General features: G+C 35.4%; 1 protein-coding gene across 10 annotated transcripts in view; it reads right to left on the bottom strand.

The window, feature by feature from the left end:
* Nucleotides 1–7,762: 7,762 nt before the first annotated feature.
* Exoc1 (exocyst complex component 1) overlaps nt 7,763–21,830 on the bottom strand; it is a 48,315-nt gene continuing 34,247 nt past the window's right edge. For all 10 annotated transcript variants that reach the window (XM_047566511.1, XM_047566510.1, XM_047566507.1 and 7 more), the window contains 7 exons: nt 21,058–21,165; nt 19,863–19,939; nt 18,604–18,832; nt 14,649–14,832; nt 14,172–14,371; nt 10,148–10,342; nt 7,763–8,446 (listed from right to left, as the gene is read on the bottom strand). In XM_047566511.1, coding sequence (XP_047422467.1) covers nt 8,294–8,446; nt 10,148–10,342; nt 14,172–14,371; nt 14,649–14,832; nt 18,604–18,832; nt 19,863–19,939; nt 21,058–21,165 — 1,146 coding nt within the window. In that variant the 3' untranslated portion in view covers nt 7,763–8,293. The remainder of the gene's footprint in view (nt 8,447–10,147; nt 10,343–14,171; nt 14,372–14,648; nt 14,833–18,603; nt 18,833–19,862; nt 19,940–21,057; nt 21,166–21,830) is intronic.

Below are 21,830 nucleotides of genomic sequence, written 5' to 3' on the forward strand. Positions count from 1 at the left end.
GAAGAATGAAATTATATGGACTATAAAGAAAAAAAATTATCAAGATTAAAATCTCACAGCTAGAATCAATCACTCTATATCACACGTACTTCTAGTGCATCACCTATAAATTAATTTTACTTAATGTCTACATCCCCCTCAAGGAGCTTAAAATTTGGATCTTATTTTTCCTTTCTCTGGGAAAGCTAAAGTAGTGGTTTGAGAAATCCTCAAAGACTTGATAGTGAAAAGAAATTAGTAAAAATTGCCCTTTTAGTCATGCTTAGCTATTAAAAGGAACAGGGGTTTTGTGAGTTAGGAAAGACATCATATTAACAAAAAACAAGTTCTTAATCATCTAGTGATACCCCAGTGATCTGAGTGGAGACACTTTGCTTGCTGTGCCTCTCTGTGTAATAGTGATGATGAGGCACATCTCTCAAGGTCACTACAAGGCTCATGAAATGCCATTAGCAAGTTATTAAAGACTTTGTGGATATTAAAGTCGCACAAAGAACTTGATGAGATTCTCCATTCTGGCGAACATGTGTGTTGGGGAAGGGTGTGGCATGAGGCATGCACTCCTTTCTGGTGTGGTCATTTTCTTAGACCAAGGATGTTGCACCATTTCATTCATTCTCCATGGAGATTTGAGTTTGATTTCTCAACTAGTGCCAAGAAATACACAATCGAATTATTTCTCTTTAACATCGAGTGTGTTAGTACTGTGCTAACCATTTTACAAATCTCATCTATTTTAATGCATATGATGAACCTATAAGAGGAGTATTAATGCTTGCATCTTACACACAAGGAAACTGAGGCACCACGAGGTTAATACTTGAATAAGATCATATAGCCAGAAAAAGCCAGGATTTGGGATCCACTCTCTCTAGCTCCAGAGCCTGAGCTCTTAGCGCAATACTATACTGTTATTGATCTTTTATAGATGCAACCCAATGGGTGGAAGGCAAACTGAAAGACACATGGCTCATTTCCCTTATAAAATCTTCCCTGACTTTATCAGACCATAATAAAGCTAAATATCTAGCTCCTCTGAGCTTTTACAACACTTATTGTCTATATCATTTAACACGTTGTCTTAGTTTGTTTTTGTGCATACACCAGTATTGTGCCTGCATCAATTGGGGGCCTGTGGTTGCAAGCTACAGAAAATAACTTCAGTTAACTTAGGTGCTTCCAACCATCTCCCACCCCAAAGTGAGAAAAATATTGAGTCATTCTCAGAATCAAAGGAAAATACCACCTGCCCTTGGGAGGGATAGAAACCAGGACAATTCTGGGGTTTGTTGCAAAGAAATTTATAGACACTCATTCGGTATATCCACTGTAATGACTTAACTCCAACTGTATTTGTTCTACTCTGTCATTCTAATCAAGATTTCAGTTCTTGGCAGAGAGGCAGAGAGTTTGATTGGTCGGGTAGATTTAGTCATGTGACCAATCCTACAAGTCTATAGTGGGAATGTTTGATGGATCCAGAATGAGTTCACTGTGATAAAGCATGGGAAATATTTCAATTCATTTCTAGATGAATTTGGTAAATTTTATGCCTCCTGATGAAGAACAATATAACTTTTCAAGCAGAAAAGGAACTGTGTACGTATATCCAAAGACAAATCTAAGATTAGGCAGGAAATTATGTTTAAACAAGAGACCCTGAGAACAAGTAGGGAAATCTCAATTCTCAGGATGAAGCCCTCAGGGGAGACACTTCTGACTTGGTCAGTCAAAAAATCAAAGTACTCAGTCTACTATACTCTCATTAACTGTCCCTTCTATTTTCTATTTGGAACCCTGTTCATTATGATACAGGTTATGGTTTCATCAATCTTAAAGCAGATTACTCTTTCTGAATAACAAATATGGATATGAATTTTATGAGCACAGATTGGAAGTACATTTATAGTTATAGTTAATTTAAAGTACACTTGGTTTATAAATTCCAAGAAAAGTTTTTATAAGTAGATTTGAATACCACTTCAAGATGGTTCTTATTCATATTAAATTGTAGGTCTTACAGATCTTCTTAAGAAAGCATGTGGTGTTCTGGATTAAATGTGGTATTATTCCACTACTTTAAAATCCTTTTAGAAAGTTCTCTTTCCCTAAGTGCTATAATATTGACTGGTCAATGCTGACCTCAAAGTAGTTGCAAAGTAATCAATACTGGCTTCATTTCAGTTTGGCAAAGACTGAGGGGTAAACTAATAAGAACTGTCGGTCTAGAAAAACCATCCAAGGATAAAGATCTCTTTTAAAATGGAACAAATGCCAGCTATGTTAAATTCTAATGAAACAATATAAAATTTCTTCCAAAGACCCCTCAGACCTTTCTGCACATATTAAGTCATCTACAAACACAAAAGGATCATGATTGTGCTTCTCAAGACCCCAAAATGTTAAATCACTTGCCTAAGTTTACCCAGTATATGAGTATAAAATATGGGCAAGAATTTTTTTATCCTATATAACGTGTTATATAATGAAAGTTAAATTGAAACCCTTAGTGATTAATAGTAACATGTAGATGACCAGTAAAGAAATTAAGACAAACTCCCTAACAAATTAAATAATTTCACTCACACTCTACAATTTATAGATATGTAATTTTTACCTATTTTAGTTGATGAATACACACCACTCAGTGATCTTTTTTTTTTATCATAATCCTTATTTCCCCTCATTGGACACAAGAACCAAACTGATAGCTGTCCCTTCAGAACACTCACCAGGGCACTGTGTATTAGTTCAGAGAGTGTTCTAGTTCATTTTTCTAGTCATATCTTCTGTTTTCTACTTAGCTCTAAAGTACGAATGAACATGACTTTAAAACAAACATCCTGGTGCATTCAGTGCAAAAACAACTTGTTACTTCTCTTGAATAGTAAAACTGAGTTCACGAAAGCATGAACGAAACAAAATACTGGTCCTCTAATCCACAATACTGTCCATGGTCACATTTCACCTTCTGGTTTTAATTGCAAGTGGATGGAACCAGACTGATTAATTTTTTTTTCTTTTCATAAAAAACTTGGGGAAAACAAAGCACTATCCTGTTAAAGATCTCATACTTGAGTGGTGATATATGGATAATCTAACATATAATTTGTGAATAATAAGACTTTTAATTATGTTTTCTGTCTTAGAAAAATCCTGGGATGGTATTTAATAATCAAATGCACCACTAAATATTCAGAGTAAGTAGACACTTTTTTTTTTTAAATTTGGGAAGTTCTGAGTGCAGAGCAGGTAGGTAATAATAATGACTAAGATTGAATACAGTGTCAAGCACTGTGCTGCTTTTTGCATATCATTTCATTTCATTGTCATAACAGAATTATGACATAGACATCACTGTTTCTGTAGGAGAGGGAACAAAGCAGAGAAAGCCATGCAGCTAGTAACAGGTGCCTAAGGCCCAACTCAAGCCTAGGGCTGTCTGATTGCAAAGTTCATGCTCTTAACCATGATGCAACTTATATTGGTAAGTTATGAATGAAAGAATGAATAAAGATTATAAGTAGGAAGAGAAAAGAGTTATATGCAGTTCAACTGACTACTATTGGTGTGAAGAATAAAGAGATGAAGTGATCTCATATACCAATAATGCTCGACTGGGAAGGTGCCTACATTGTTGCTGTGTGCTGGCCATACCTCTTCACATCATTGCTGCTATGGCTGATTAGCTCCCCATATCACAACATTCCTGGAAGGAAGAAGAGAGGAAGGCAAAAGGTCTTGTTTGCCATATGAACTTCCCATTTTGCCAGGGTGGGAAATTTTTTTCTAGGACCCTTTTGCAGTTTTTTTCATTTTGTTGAATCATTCAGATGCACCCTCCTACAACAAATAGGGGTAAAGGGAGAAGTGGGTTGTCATGGCTGGCTCTGATCACTTCAGCCCTAGGTGTCCAGTAGAATTACCTGGGAGGTTTATGAAACATCTGTGCCCCACCTTTAGTGATTCTTATTTATTTGACTGCAGTGGGGTACAGATATCAGTATTTGTAAATATTTCCCCAGTGGTTTTCACATGCAGCAGGTTGACGGTCAATGGTTTATGCCAATCTTGATTGTGTGCCTTAGTCCAGGTATACTCCTACCATATGAAAAGTAAAGTTTTGTTAACCAGAGGGTTTGTCAGACTCTGTGGCTCCCAGGGTCTAGCAGAGGAATTTACAAAAGTAGATTTAGAAAACCTTCCTCCCGCAGAGAACATATCTGAATCCTATAGGGGACATCATTCACTTAGGTCCTTCCAGGAACTTGGTTCAATTCACAAGTGTTTGTGAATGTGCACTGCTGTCTGTGAAAGACCCTGTATTGGCTGCTGTATAAAGTAAGAACTGGGAGCAGAGCACACTTTTTCTTTCCCTTGTGGGCCAATTTTCTTTTAAGAATTCCTTGGATCAAGACTGGGTGTGAGGGGCTGGGGAGATAGCTCAGTCGGTAGAGTGCTTGCCTTGTAAGCACAAGGCCCTGGGTTCAATCCCCAGCATCCCCCCCCCCCAAAAAAAAAAAAAAAAAAAAAGACTGGGTGTGGTGTTGCACACCTGGGATTCCAGTAACCCAGAAGGCTGAGGCAGGAGGATCACAAATCTGAGGCCAGCTTTGGCCAAAAAAAAAGCAGGGTGGGTGGGTGGGGTGGTCAGGGATGTAGCTCAGTGGTAAAGCTCCCCTGGGTTAAATCCTCAGTATCACACAAAGAAATAGAAAAAGAATCCCTGCACTCAGCACCTAGGTGAGCGAGTGCTCATGTGGTCACAGCACTTAGAGCAAGGCAGATTATTAGGCACTGGACTCAAGTAGTGGGCCAGAGCAGGGTGAGCATCTGGCCCTTCAGTGAAGAATAACACTGAGGGCAAAGTACAGAAAGATGAGTCACACTGTCCTCGTGCAGTTAACTATTATTACCTTTCACTTTTCCTTTTTTAAATGAAGTACTCACATGTGCTAGACAGACACTGGCACACAGAATAGTCTTGATCCTTGTCATAGAGCCTGTGGTCTAAGTAGAGGAAAAAAGATATTAATGAAGTAAAACAGACAAATCAATTATGGTAAGTGCCATGGAGGAAAATAATAGGCTCTAGGAGAGAGTTACAGGGCAATGTGTAATTTAGAGGCCAGGAAAAGCTAACTGTTTAACATTAAATGAAGACAGGTATAAAATTCAGATAGAACATGGTCCTTTAATTTCCCGATTTCTTTTTCACTACCCTCTCCTCTGGACAATTAGGGAAAATGTTTAACTTCTGGAAAGACCCATCTTGCATGAGATTCAGATGGACAAGTGAAATCCACTAAGATGCTGGTCTCAGAGAAGCTGCTTTCTCAAGATTGTGGGGAAGCAATTTGCTCATGGATTATTGTTGCTTTATGTCGCTTGTTACAGACTCTGTTGCCTCTTCACATCTCCTATTTTCATATATTTCTTTAGTATGTTCCATTTGCCCTATTGTCTTTTGACCCCTCTTCCATCCTCTCTTGAAATTAGGAATTACCACTAAATGTACTCAGAAGTATATTCACTCAGGAATTTGTATAGGTGAGCATTACTGCACAGTAATGTCAAAAATAACAACCTGAGACTTCTGTTCAAACTGCAAGCATAAATGTCACCTGTCTCCCAAGACGGAAACAACAGATAACCCTGACTTGTTTAGAGTTGTGAACAAGGGTCCTTTATATTTTGAAGCTTTGGGACTCAAATTGTGCACCACAGAGTAGCAGCATTGAAATTACTTGGGAGTTTGTTAGAACTGCAGAATCTTGGGCCACATATAAGCTATTGAACTAGAATCTATATTTCATCAGGGTTCCCAGTTGTTTCATAAGTACATTAAAGTTTGAGAAGCACTGGCGTAGAGGATCCCAAAAGAGAGAGCAAAGAGAAGTGATCTCCTTCGATAGCACTCTATTACATATCTAAATTTTCTGGTGTAACCATTTTACTTTCTCAGTAATCTTGTTGCCTACAAATCTCTCATGATTTTCAATGGTTTTGTTTAAAAGTTCTATGTTTTTCTATCTCTTTTAGAAAATAAGGTATAGATCTTTAAGGTCTAGAAAACTGTAGCTGATGGGAGTAAGGCACTACCTTTTTAAAAATAAAATCTAAGTCATTTCAGTTAAAATTAAACTTTGTTATTAGTGTTTGGTTCTTAGATGTGATATATGCTTTTATGTGTATTATTCCTGTTAGTAGAGAAAGACAAAAGTCCAGCACTCTGAGGAGTTCAGTTCTGTTCACTGACCTAGATCAAGTCACCGGATCTTCCTTGGCCTCAGATTGTCATCCGTTAATGTCCAAGTTTTATATTATATATCAGTAAAGATGAATGCACATATACACGTGACTTTAAATGCTGAACTGATATAAAATAACAGTATATATGTGAGGTAAAAAGTACTGGGATACAATGAAATCTATGTGCATAGGGTCAGTTTAAGTAGAACTTTATCATACTTTTTTAATCCTCTATATCCCTGTGGGATACCATTCACTTTCCTGTTCCCCCAAGCACTTCACAATTTTGTAATCATTTCCTTTTCTTTAGCTTTACATTTGCAACTTTAAATCATATATTTACTTTGTATCAATAGTCATACTGAATGCAGTCTTGTTTTACTCTTTTCTTCTGACATTTCTTTCCCAGCATTTATCTACTTCTTTATCTCCAAACCAATATGCTGCTGCTTTAGTTATGATTCTTGATAAGGAAACTCCTGTCTGCCAGACAGTGTCTTGGCTTTTAGCCTTTCTGTTCCTCCACATGTATTTTATTTTTATTGTTTGTTCTATTTAATTATACATGACAGCAAAATGCATTTTGATTCATATATGCAAATGGAGTACTTTTCATTTCTCTTGTACATGATGTAGTCACACCATTCGTGTAATCATACATGAACATAGGGTAATGTTGTCTGTCTCATTCCACCATCTTTTCTTCTCCCCTCCCCACCCCCTCCCCTCATTTCCCTCCATATGTATTTTAGAGTCAGCTTGACAAGTCTTAACAAAACAAAATCAAATTGACAGTTGTGATTTTGAGTAGAATTACACTAATTTTGGGAACAACTGTCATTTCTACCTTATTATATATTCTTATCTGAAAACATGAACTAAGAACTCCACTTACTGTGTTTAGGCCTTCATTAATATCTTCTGATAGTTTTACGATTTTCTCTATAAGGTCTTATGTCTCTTGAATTATTACCTTGGGCTCCCACAGTATATACCATAGCTTAAGGAATTTAGTCTCTTGGTTTTGGAGGCTGGAATTCTGAGATCAGGGGGCAGCACAGCCAGGTCCTGTGAGAGCCTTTTTCTTGGTTTGTAAGAGATGCCTTCTCCAGTGTTCCCTCATAGAAGGGAGCAATCTGGTGTCTCTCCTATAAGGGCACCGGTTCTATAGTCAGGTATCCACCATTATGACCTCATTTAACCTTATTTACCTCCTTAAAAGCTCTATCTCCAATGTTGTCACATGGGGGATTAAGGATTCAGTATAATGAATTTTGGGGGACACAATTCAATCCATAATATATCTCTTGTTAGATTTAGTCTTAAATGCTAATTATCTTTGGTGCTATTTAAGTGGCTGTATTTTTTCTTATTATTGTCTTGTTATCCTTCTTATACTTTTGAAGTGTTTTGTGGTATATGTATACTTGCAACTAATTTTTGTATACCAATTCTGTAAGAATTTGCTTTCATATAAAAGACAGAATATAAAACCCTACGATAATGCTACCAATAGCCAAATTTCTTTATTTCAGATTTATTAATACACAAGAGCCACATAATCTTGAAAATCTTAATTTACAATGAATCATCACATAAGCTCTGTTCTTCATTTACACATTAGTGGGGAAACAAAGTCTGTACAATATTATAATAGTTACATGATTTTTAAGCAAAAGAAAAGTGGTAAGTGCTAAAGAACTTCCAATGTATTACATGTAGGACAACCACTCTCAAACACAAGAAATTAAGCAATAAAGGAAAATTTCCTGCTCGGACATTATAAAATACTAATGTCATTTTATGGTGACATGAGATAAAGGCTTTAAGTTAGTATACAACCTAATGGGCAGATAAAATTGCTTTACAGTTTATACTTCTGCATTTAAATTTTTGTGGTATAGTATTACCCATTTCTGACATTAATATTACATCAATTTTTAAGTCTGGGTTCTCAAAGCAGTGGCTTTATTTTTTATATAGTGTCTGGTATACCTCTTAAGAGTGCTTTATTCATTTATCTTTTCTTTTTTCAAAAGGTTTAGTGGGACTGTGCAATGCTGGAGCAATAATCTAGAATGTCCTGAATAGTGAATTCCATTGTAACACCAGATCCTGGATAACAGCGAGCTATCAAACCTTCAAAGTGTTTGTACTGGCGTATAAATTCATCTTGCATGGAGTGCCACACCACCTATGGTTAAAAAGAAAACAAAAGCCATTAAATAATGAATAGGAATAATTTGTAATCAAGTATGTCAAAATAATTGCAAGTCACTGTATAAGAATTTGGTATAGTATAGTAGTTAAGAATACGCATTCTGGAGACAGAGTCCTAAGACCTTCTGCTTGCAAGATCTATGACTTCAAGCATATGATATCACTGCTTTCTGCCTCAAGTTCCTCATCTGTAAACCCAGGGTATTAATAATAATATCTTGTCTTGCTAAGATTCAAGTGAGGGTTAAAAGAATAAATATGTGCATAGCACTTACAAGAGCATTTGACACAGACACTTGTTATGTTTTAGCTATTATACCAACACAGATATGGCTATGCACAATTATGTACAGAACTGACTAAAGATTAAATGAAATGCAATTACTGGTGTTTAAATTCCATTTCAGATCAAGTTTAAATTTTTCTTTATCTAAAGGTGATGGTGCAAAACATTGCTTAATGCTGGGGAAGACACCATGGTGAGCAAGATCCACTATCTGCAACTGAGTAACTATAAACTAGCAGTGAAGACTAATATGTAGACCATTATGAAGACAGAATTTGCTACACAGTGACATAGTTGTTTAAATTTATTTACATTTATTGAAGCTCACTCTGCATCAGCACAGTTCAAAGTGTTTTGTGTATATATTATCCTATTTAAGTCTCAAGAGGACCTGGTAGGGTGGGTACTATGATCATCATCTTCATTTGACAGATAAGGAAATGTATTCTTCCTTCATAAATCCTAATTTCCTATCAATTTAAGACTAATCACTATTCCCTAAATGTTACTACACTTTTCATCTTTTAGCTCATGCTATTTCTTCCACCTAGAATGTTACCCTTCCCACTTGTTAAAATACTATTGATTTTCAGAAGTTAACACCTATCCCTCAATAGGCCTTCTATGATGTTAAAATCAGAATTATTCTAACTCATCTCTGGGTCTTTCAATATAAGGAACAATGGCTTAAGTCCCAAAGAACTTAAAATCAGCATACTATAGTGATGTGACCACATCAATGTTCACAGTAGCTCAATTCACAATAGTTAAGCTATGGAACCAACTTAGGTGCCCTTCAACAGATGAATAGATAAAGAAAATGAAGTATATATACACAATGGCATATTACTTTGCCATAAAGAAATAAATTATGGCATTTTCCAGTAAATGGATGAAACTAGAGACTATCATGCTAAGTAAAATAAGCTATTCCTAAAAAACCAAAGATCAAATGTTCTCTCTGATACGCTAACACACAGTAAAGGGCTGGGGAGGGAAGAACAGAAGTTCACTGTATTAGACAAAGGGGAATGAAGGGATGAGAGGGGAGATGGGAACAGGAAAGACAGTAGAATGAATCAAAAATAACTTTCCTATGTTCATATATGCATATATGAGCAGTGTAACTCCACATCATGTACAACCAACAAGAATAGGAAGTTATACTCCATGTATGTATAATATGTCAAAATATACTCTACTGTTCATGTATATCTAAAAAGAACAAATAAAAAGTTAAAAAAAAAAACTCTTTCTCCAAATAAAAAATAAAAAGGACTAGGGATATAGCTTAGTGGTAAACATCCCCTGGGTTCAATTCCCAATCCAACAAACAAACAAACAAATAAGCAAACAAAAATACCCCAAACCAAAAACCCTGAAGCATACCTGAAGTAAGTTTTCCTCTTCACATAAATGTTTATCAACCTTCTTATAGAGGTTATCTAGACCTTTCTTCACTTCCTTTCCAGGATATTCTTTAATAACTTTACGAAGTTCTTGTTTGTTAAATGCAAGTTGGTAGCTCACTTCCTCCTCTCTTATACCTTGGGCTACCCGAGCTTCAACACCTTCGAAGAAATGCTTTAAGGAGATGAAAAGAAATAATGGTTAAGAATGACTGCTGTGGGGCTGGGGTTGTGGCTCAGTGGTAGAGCACTTGCCTAGCACGTGTGAGGCACTGGGTTCGATCCTCAGCACCACATAAAAACAAATAAATGAGATAAAGGTACTGTGTCCATCTACAACTAAAAAATAAATAAAAGAATGCCTGTTGTTATCATTTTAATTTAAAAAAGTAAGATAAAAGCTGGGTGTGGTGCTGCATGCCTATACTTCCAGCTATTCAGGAGGCTGAGGTAGGAGGATGCCAAATTCAAGGCCAGCCTCGGCAACTTAGCCAGACCCTGTCTTAAAAATAAAAGTAGGCTGATTTTAAGTCCTTTAGGTATAGGCCAAGGAGTGGGAAAGCTCAGTCAAATGGTTAAAATCAGCATACTATGGTGATACAGCCACATCAATGTTCACAGCTGCTCAATTCAAATAGCCACATTGTGGAACCAACCTAGATGTCCTTCAATTGATGAATGGATAAAGAAACTGTGATACACACACACACACACACACACACACACACACACACACACACACAATGGAATATTACTCAGCCATAAAGAATAATAAAATTATGGCATTTGCAGGCAAATGGATGAAATTGGAGAATATGCTAAATGTGATAAGCCGATCTCAAAAAAACAAAAGACGAATGATCTCGCTGATAAGTGGATGATGACACATAATGGGGGGTGGGAGGGAGGCAAGAAAGGAGGAAGGAGGGACTGTATAGAGAGAAAAGAGAGGTGGGAGGGTTGTGGGGGGAGGAAAAAACAACAGAATGAGCCAAACACCATTACCCTATGTAAATGTATGATTACACAAATGGAATGCCTCTACTTCATGTACAGAGAAACAAGATGTATCCCATTTGTTTACAATAAAATAAATTAAAAAAAAAATGAAAAAAATAAATAAATAAAAGTAGGGCTGGGGATGTAGCTCAGTAGTAGAGCAATAGCTTAGCAGGCAGAAGGTCCTGGGTTTAATCCTCAGTACTGAAACAAAATAAAACAAAACAAAAAAAAACCAAAACGGTATTATGAAACAGTATATATTCATTGTGTAAAAACCAGACAATATGTGGAAAAGTATAAATAACAATAACCTATTTACACTTAGAGATAAACATTATTAACACTTTAGATTTCCTTCTAAACTTTTGATGTAAATACACAATCGAAATTACAACTCCATACTCTGCATTTTCCACTTATGTTTTTTTTTGGTGCTGGGGACTGAACCCAGAGCCTCACAGGTGCTACACACGTACTTTACCATGAGCTACACACACACCTTGATTTCTCTTAAGTACAAATTATAATGGTTACATAACATTCCATCCAAAAACTGAATCACTATTTAATCATTCCTCCAGTGCTGGATATTTTCCTTTTCAGGGAGTTGGCAAAAATCTGGTCATATTTTTAAAAATATCTCTTATAAATACAATTGTCATAAATATCTTTTGCATATAGTACTTACCCACAATACTATTTTATTTTTTTAAATATGTTTTAGATGTTGATAGACCTTTATTTTATTCATTTATTTATATGTGGTGCTGAGAATCAAAGCCAGTGCCTCAAGCATGCTAGGCAAGTGCTCCACTGCTGAGCTACAACTCCAGCACCAACTAATTATTTTCTAGTGCAGATTTCAACAACTGTAATTACTCAGTTGAGCAGTATAACTATTCTGAAGACCTTCATATGTACAAATTGCTTCCCAGCAAAGTTCAATCAATTTACATTTCTGTCAACAGTTGACAGAATGAAAAAGGACTTGTCATTTTATTCCATAATTTTTTGGCTATAAATGAAATTAATTTACTTTCAAACATTTAGTAGTAATTCAGGACCTGTTCCTAGTTATATACTGGGGTCTTGGTACTTTAATGATTTTAAAAAGATCTTTATTTGAACATACTGATTATAATATCATTACAAATATTCCTTTCAGGTTGTCTTTCAAGTATATTTGGATTTTTAATATGAAATTTTGCTGTCTCACATGCCTGTGAGCACTTTACAATATGATTTAATACTGACAAGCGCAATATTTTATCATTACCTTTTTTTTCCTTTGGGTACTAGGGATTGAACCCAAGAGTGCTTTATCACTGAGTCACATTTCCAGCCCTTTTTATTTTTTTATTTTGGGAAAGGGTCTCACTAAGTTGTTTAGGGCTTCACTAAGTTGCTGAGGCTAGCCTCAAACTTGAGATCCTCCAGTCTCAGCCTCCCATGTTGCTGGGATTACAGGCGTGTGGCACCATGCCCAGCAATAAATGGATTTTTGATATATTTATTTTTTGAATATTGCCCCTTTATCAGAGACTAATAATTTTAACATATCATATACTGGCAAGGATAATCCTAACTCTCCATTCTTTAACTCTTATTTAGGTTTCAGGTCTTACTGAACTAGCTAGAACTCTGATAACTATGTTAAATAATACAGGAGCTTAGTGATGTTTTCACTTTAAATTTAATTTAAAAGAAAATGCCTAAAGGGACTGTAGCTCAGTGGCAGAGCACCTGCCTAGCATGTATGAGGCACTGGGTTTGATCCTCAGCACCACATAAAAATAAAGGCATTCTGTCCATCTACAACGACAAAAAAAAAAGAAAAAAAAATTAAAAAGAAAAGAAAATGCCTACAATGCTGCAGTTAAGCATCATATAGGTTTTAGGCCCGAGATGGAACCTTTTATTTGGGTTTATCAAGGATTGAACCCAGAGGTGCTTAACCACTGAACTACAACCCCAGCCCTTCTTAAAAAATTTAATTTGAGACAGGGTCTCACTAGGTTATTTACGGTCTCACTAAATTGTTGAGGCTGTCTTCGAACCTGTGGTCTTCTTGACTCAGCCTTCAGAGTTGCTGGGATTATAGGCATGCCACCATTTGTTTGAGTACCTGCTGGGTGTGGTGAAGCATGCCTGTAATCCCAGCAGCTTTGGAGGCTGAGGCAGGAGTTCAAAGCCAGCCTCAGAAACTTGGTGAGGCCCTAAGCAACTCAGTGAGACTCTCTCTCTCTAAATAAAATACAAAAATGGACTGGGAATGTGGCTCAGTGGCTAAGCATCCCTGGGTTCAATACCCTATACCAAAAAAAAAAAAAAAAGTACCTGTCCTTAAGTTTTATAAGGAATTGATTCTGTATTTGATTAAATGTCTTTCAAATATTTCTTATTTGCAACAGATACATATTATTTGGTTCTAGTTTCAAATTAAAAACTTATAAAAGATGATTGATCACACTGTGGGCAAAGTTAGAAGGGTTCATTTACGCTTCCACTATGTTGTATAACTACTCTAAAATCATCATTTCTTAACTCTAATCATTAGATCTGCTTTGGAAAATACCTCAAGTTAGGAAAGAAAGGAAAGCAAAAGGTAATGTACAAAACAAATCTTGTTTTTCCTTTTATCTTGGCATAGGCTGGACATTATGAGGCAAGAATGGAAAGAGTCTGGTCTAAGAGAAAACCCAGTCTAGGTTCACCCCCCAGTTTTGCTTTTACTATTTTGATGGCAGGCAAGTTTATTTACTTTCAGTTTCTTCATCTGTAAAACGAGACAATACTATCTTAGCCCAATCAATTTTCACAATAAAAAGAAATAATCTACATAGAACATCTAGCAGTTTCTTGCATATTGGTATCTTTGGTAACTCAATCTCTCCCTGTGTCAATATACTAGCAAATTTAAGATAAATAATATGTTATTTGCATGTAAACAGATTTACACAGGTACATAACCAGGAAAAAATTCTGAATGAAAATATATTTACATTTAGTTTTTCAAGAGGTTGTCCTAAAGAGTAGATGACATAAGACTGAAGGTGATCTGTATATTTCTGTTTGGCTTCCTTTTTTTCAGCTTCTAGACAGGAGATTTTCAAACGAGAAAGAGTTGCAAAAATATGGTGAAAGTTTTCCATCATAACCACATCCCTGGGGGTCTTCTGGCTTTCATTTGCTACTTTCTCCACTAAAATCAAAGTAAAAAAAAGTTAAATAGCATCTGATGTTTTTGTGTGTTTAAAAAATGGTTTTCAATTTTGCATAGTGATAAGCCCATATGAACTCTAAAATATAAGTGGTTCTTGAATATGAATGGGTTTCATGTACTGATTACTTGGCAAATATAAGAAATCTTTAATTTCAGAAAATTTAAAAAAGACCATAGAATATGGAAAACAAAAGACATATATGTCTCCAATGTTTGAGTTACCAGAAATAATAAAAACAAGAGTCATAAAAATTACCATTGACAAACACTCCTCTGATGAGTTTGGTATATGCTTTATCCAGATCTCCACGCCGCTCTGCACTTTTAAAGATTGATTCTGCGAGTCCAGCAAATTCTTCAAATTCAGCAACAAATGGAAGAATTCCTACCTTACTCTTCTTTGATATCTTTACTTCTTCCATTTGCCTTATTTGATTACTCTAAAGTTAGGCAGAAAGCAGGGGAGAGAAATAGCCAAGCAACTTAGAAACTACATATAATTATAATCAAATGCATACATCATGAAGGCAGGAATTTAGTACCTAGAACATATGGAATGCTTATTTATAGCTTGAACTGTTGAAGATTAATCACAAGAAGGATAACCAAGAAACACTAATTGTATGGATTAAAAAACATTTTTTAATGTTTTATTTAAGAAAATAAGATCAAATAAGGAAAAATCAAAATTATTTCAGAGAAGATACATTTGAGAATTGTGAACTTAAGAGTCTGTCAAATAAAAACAATAAATATGCAATTCTATCATTTATGGGTGATTTATGGGTGACTGCTCATTCTGCATTAGAGTAGAGCAGACACTGGATACATGTTAAGATCTCTCTGGGTTACTAAAATGGTGGCCATATGGCCAAATTTTAGAACAATAGCCATTTCCAATTTTTGTCAATCTAAATTTCTATTTGGATAGGAAAATTTTTTCTTCGGGAGCGTAGTATTGGATAGGTATTTCTATTATGGGTTTGCATTATATAGTAGACCATATATTAATGCCTTATTCTAAGTTTAGCAAAGTGCTTGTGCATGATGGCAATCAAGTGTAAAAGGGGAATGTTTTATATAAACAGAATCCAGACATCTGGGTTGAAAAAGAACTATGGCTTCAATTATGGATCTATGTAATTTTTAGGTGATCTAGATCTACTCACAGTAAGAATTAAATACTCATTTCAACTTCTTCCTAAAATTTCATGTGTCACAACTTTGGGAGTATAATTGGAACATAAGGAATAGATATATAATTATTTCTAGGTTGCAGGTATTAGTATAATAAGGCCCTAGGAGTCCTGCCAACTATTTCATATTATCTTTACTAATGTTACTCTTCAGTAATGTTGATAACCGTGAGGTGTAAAAATGGATGCAACAGAAAAGGCAGAATGTCTGGGTTTCAGTACCAGCTCTGTGACTTTTTAACTGTTGACTTGGGCAAGTCATTTCACCTGCTGGTGGGTGGTCTGAATGAGATGGTGTGTGCAAAATGCTTAGATCTGTGTTTGGTACGTAGTAAACACTCATTATGAAGGCTGGGTCTATTGTTCTTACTAAGTTTCATATAGGTATTTTTCTGTATAGCATTTAAATACACAGGACATATAGTTTGAAGGTACTTAAACATTAATAGGAAATGTGTTTGAGTGTATAAACCCAGGTTACTGTATGTGTTAAGCATGTGTTCTACCACTGAGCTGTACAGACCCAGCCCCAGGAAATGTTTTGTTTCATATTATTTTATCTATTTATCTGTCTGTCTTATCTACCTACCTACCTATCATTTTATGGTACTGGGCACTGAACCCAGGTGCTTGACATCTGAGCTACATTCTCCAGTCTTTTTCATTTTGAGACAGGGTCTCACTAAGCTGCCAAGGCTGTCCTTGAACTTGTGATCCTACTGCCTCAGCCTCGTTAGTAGCTAGGATTACAGGTGTGCACCAGCACACCCAGCACACCCAGATCCTCTCTGGATCTGTAGGGTAGAAACGGTGCATTCATAAGAAAAGGGTCATCAATAAAAAAATTCTGACAAAAATCATCCAAATTTCTCTCAAGGTGTTACCCAATCATACTGCCATCATCAGAATGACATGCAGGTGTTTAAGATTACAACTTTGATGATAGCCATATATTATATTATTTGTCCATGGCAATTTAACTAACTCAAATAATTCTTAAAGGTTTAAGAGAGAAAATCTACATCACCATAGTGTGAAGAATCCTGAAAAGCAAATGAAACATGGTTAAGACAAGTTCTGGACCAAAGAATTCTCCTTGGCAGTCCTTGATGTATAAGTAAGTGACCCTGTAAATTAAACTCTAGTACAGGCAAGGGTTAGCTTCTTGTCCCAGTCTTTGAAGAACACCTGATACTTTGTGCTTAAGTACCTAATGGAACAGTAGAACTCAGGTGCGGTTCCATTTTCTGTGGCCATGTGACAATCATGCTTTTTGCTCAACACACACAGATATATTCATTACCTTTTCAAATTCTTTATGCCCTAGGTCTTGCTCTAAATACCAAACTATACAACACATACAACCCTGCTGGGAATACAATCTACCAGACACCATGAGAAGATGTGATTTAAAACAGGAAACAAAAAGATGAATGACAGGCGGCAGAAGGAACCATCTTTCTCTTCAGTAGCAATAAGTAGGCCCTTTAGATACATATGAAATTTAGGAGATAATGTGAATTTACACCTTTGTATAGGTTACATCATTTTTCTACTATCTTGTCTTGAGAGTAACTTGACCATTCTTTAATAAGTCATTATTAATTACACAAGCTATGGGGTAGTAGGCTCTTATTTTATGCCAGACAAGTGCTAAGCACTTCATTTGAACCAACTGCCACATCCTAAGTTCTACTGGGTCAAGAGGGACTCCATGAACATTTGTTTTACTGATAAAAGCAACTAAGACTTCATATTCTGGAAATAGGTAGTGTTCTTATGATTTAGTGTTCTAACTGCATCATATAGAACTCATGATCTTAGCCTTTGGTAGCTCTTCCTTTTCCTTTTAGATATCAGCCTGCAGTCAGACCTTCCTGGAGAGTGAGGTGGGCAATGAGGGGGAAGAAAACTTTAAATGGTCAAATTTCACATTATTTCCAATACCAAGTGAAATTATGGGATTAAAGTTTATTGAAGAGAGAGTCAAGTTTCTACCATAGATTGCTTTTATAGTTTCAAAAACTCTGTAAATATTATTTTTTAGAAGTATTAAAAAACGAGCCAGGTGTGATGGCATACACCTGCAATCTCAGCTACTTAAGAAGCAAAAGAAGGAGGACCACAAGATTGAGGCCGGCCTGGGCAACTTAGCAGACTCTAGTCTGAAAATAAAATTTTAAAAAAGACTAGAGATGTGGCTCCGTGATGGAGTGCTTATTTACCATGTTTAGGCCCAATAAACTCCTGAAATAAAAAAAATTTACAAAAATGACATGGATTTTTAATTGTTCTTAATATTTTTTTTACCCCTCATTATTCTATGGATATTCAGGAGCTATCTATAACTGAGAGGTTAACAGAGTAGAAACATTCAAATGATACATTATACATTTTTACAAAGTAAATACATGAATAAGATGAAACTTTTTTTTTAAGGACCTGATCCAGCTCAATTCAGATCTACAAACTTATTGAAACCTAACAAACAAAAAAAATTGCTAATGATTTTTTCCCTACTAGAATAATGACAATAATGATTGCTGGAAGTTATTATAATAGTTTATTCTTAAAATAAAACAATATAATTATTAAAATTATTAAACTATTAAAATAAACTATAAATGAATTGAAATTAGCTTTCTCAGATTAATATAAGAAAAAATTGTAACAATAAATCCACATGACAGTTTCACTTTTTCCATGAAGTCAACGGTCACTGGTCAAGTAACAGATGTCAGTAACCAGTGGTTCTCTAAGCAGCTGCTGCCACTCTGCCACCTACTCTAGAACTTGCCAAGATTCACAGCACAGAAGGGAAACTAGCTGGCATAGTGCCATCCAACTAAGTGTTCATATAGTTTGATGCCAATACCCATTTTCAAGGCTTTGGGATGCAAAAACTAGAAGCTCAAGAGAAAGCTGGAGACCCCTTGACTTAAGTACATTTACTTATTTTTTAAAAATAATTAGAATTATTGTTTTTTAAGAAAAAACAAAACAAAATCAACTTACAATGCATTTGTCAAAGTTCCTTTTGACAGTCACCAAAACATTTCCCAATGTAGTACTTAGAAAAGAAGCAGGGTCCACGTTTTGTGCAGTCCATACATGGTGACTCATTTTGACTAGCATGTAAAGAGAGTTAAAACTATCAATTTTGTCTCCTAATGCAATTAGATTGTTTAGTTCTGGTTCAATGCAGCGAAATATTTTAATCATCATTTGGCGAATCATATCTTTCCTGTTTAAAAAAATATAAAAATATAGAAAATTATTACAAGCTTCAGGTAAATTAACCTTTAATTCATAATATAAAAAAAATGATGGCCTGGGGCTGTAGCTCAGGGGTACAGAGCTTGCCTTGCATGTGCAAGACACTGGGTTCAATCCTCAGAATCACATAAAAACAAATAAACCAAGATATTGTGTCCATCTATAACTAAAAAAATATTAAAAAGGTGACTAAGGTGCTGGGGTTGTAGCTCAGTGGTACAGCGCTTGCCTAGCATGCATGAGGCACTGGGTTTGATTCTTACACCACATATAAAGGTCCATTAACAACTAAAAAAAATGTGTACTTTCTTTTTTTTTGGTACCAAGGATTGAACTCAGGGGCACTCAACCACTGAACCACATCCCCAGTCCTATTTTGTATTTTATTTAGAGACATGGTCTCATCGAGTTGCTTAGTGCCTCACCATTGCTAAGGCTGGCTTTGAACTCCAAATCCTCCTGTCTCAGTCTCCCAAGTCACTGGGATTACAGGTGTGCACTACCACACCCGGCTAAAATTTAGTATTTCAACAAATATAATATCCAAATATGATGAATTTTTTACTCCAAAATTTCCAATGTAAAACTATTTTACTGAAGGTAAGCTCTATCACTCAAATTAGCTTTATGTCATTTGTAAAGCTGGATCCTGAAATGTGCTTTGTGAGTTTGAAGAAATCCCCTATAATTCAAAGACTGCCTCCTATAAGCAAATATCAGAATTTAATGAATCTTCTGTGATTACTGGAAAGAAGAGTTGAAGGGCCACACAAAAGTAACATGGATATGTATATCAGTGCTGTCAGTTACCGAGAAACATCTGTGTTCCTCAATGAGCAGTACTTCTCCAGGTTTTAAAGTTTGTTTGTTTTTTTTTGTGCTAGGGATTGATCCCAGGGGCATGTGCATGCTAGGAAAGCACTCAAACAACTATATCCCCAGCCCACTGAATGTTTATTTTTTTCCAAAATAAACAAGAGACATTAACAAAGACATACTCAGATGAAACAGTCAGTTGTGTGCCAGAATTATGTTGCCGTGATAATGTTCCTCCATCCAGGTCCTCTGCTTCAGTCTGTAAAAATTATTCAGGTACTTTACATAATAAAAGACCAACAACTTGATTAGCTTGCTCAGTCTTAAAATGCCTAGGAGAGACTATATTATGAGAAATAATGATTTTTTATTGGTGTTATTACTAATGAAGCTATATAATTTAGTGTTCTACTTAAGGATATCATGAAATGCTTTGTTCTTAGATTTTTATCTGAGAAGTACTGTGGGTTGAGAAGGCGTACTTGTCTGTGTGCACATGATGAGGAGAGGATGAGTGCTAGAGGCTGGGAGGTACTGGGAATGGCAAGGCAACTCAGCAAAAAAGTGGAAAAAGTCCAAAAGCAATTTGTAAAAAGAGAATTAAAACAATTGAAGAAAACTCATCCATCACTGTATTAAAACTTCTGCACTTAAAAAGGTATCAAAAATTCTTAAGCAACACCACCAATATCATCATTAGCAACAAAGAAATCCCAACCATTTCTAATAACATAAAAATCAGTCATAAAAAGAATTTAAGGCAAACATGTTTTAGATGGCCTTAATTTAAAATTCGTTTGTGTTTTCAAGTTATTCAAAATATCCTAGAAAATTTCTTATTTTGTTTTCTTACATTTATGTTACCCAAAAAGCATTGTTGAACAGTCATCATTATATCTGTTTTATAGAAGAGAAAACTAGGGATTAAATAATTGACTTAAGAGTTTCTAGTTAGTAACAAAATCATAAAACATATTCAGATTTGAGGCCTTTTTGCTACATCACAGTATATGCTCAAGCATCATTTAAAAAATACAAGCATATGTGGTGTGTGTGAGTGTATTTTTTTTTTTGTGGTAATTATTTGAAATGTTAAAATTATTTTTTGAATAATGTTCTTTAGAAAGTAAATGCAAACATTTTTCTCCTCACCAATTCAGAGAATGTTTTATTAGGTTTAAAACATTCTGGACTATTACGTGCTCAAACACCAACTATCACTGCTTTTATTATTTTATGATGTGACAAAATGTTTAAAGATCACTACATCACAAATTCTTTCCTTTTCTGTTTGGATAATGAAACTGTGACCACATGTTAATTAGTTTAATTATGTTACAGACCATAAATACTAGTCAAAATAGATGCACATCATACCATAGTTCCAGGCATACTTGGATGTTGCTGCAGTTTGAAAAATTTACTTATGAAGTCCTGTTCTGCCAGACACAGGGGCTCTAGTTCACTTAGTACCTGTTCAAAGATCTAAAGAAAACCAAACAAATGATCCTATAGTGAAAACTGTATGAAATACTTAACATTCCACACTTAATTCACTCTTTACATGGATTTGGGTTATACAGAATTGCCTTTGGGCTTCTGTTGAGATTACAGAATCCCATAGATAACCTCTTCCCAAACTGGTAGGATAATGTAGTATAATCCAGGTAAAATAGGCCCACAGAACGTACCTAAAAAAACTCAAGAGTTATTCACTTCAAATCTAGAAAGAGGAACACAGAGATAAACTTTTATAATTTATTTGATACAATGGAGAGTCCAGTTAAGCTGTTATTTTCTCTTTGTGGTTATTCAAATAACTTAGAGATGAGAGCACTTTATGACTGATTGAATTATTGATTTTTTTTTTTTTTTGGTACTGGGGAATGAACCCAGGGGTGCTTTGCCATGGAGTTACACTTCCAGTCCTTTTTATTTTTTATACTAAGGGTCTTGTTAAGCTGCTGAGGCCGGCCTTGAACTTGCGACCCTCATGCCTCAGCCTTCTGAGTTGCTGGGATTATAGGCATGCACTATGGTGTCTGATACTTTATGATTTATGACAAATGAATTTTAATAAAGCTTTTGTTATTTAATTGAAAATTCACATTTTAGTTGCCATTTGACTAGATTCAATTCAGAATTGGAAA

Source organism: Sciurus carolinensis, chromosome 10 (genome assembly GCF_902686445.1).
Source record: "Sciurus carolinensis chromosome 10, mSciCar1.2, whole genome shotgun sequence".
Taxonomy (NCBI): Eukaryota; Metazoa; Chordata; class Mammalia; order Rodentia; family Sciuridae; genus Sciurus; species Sciurus carolinensis.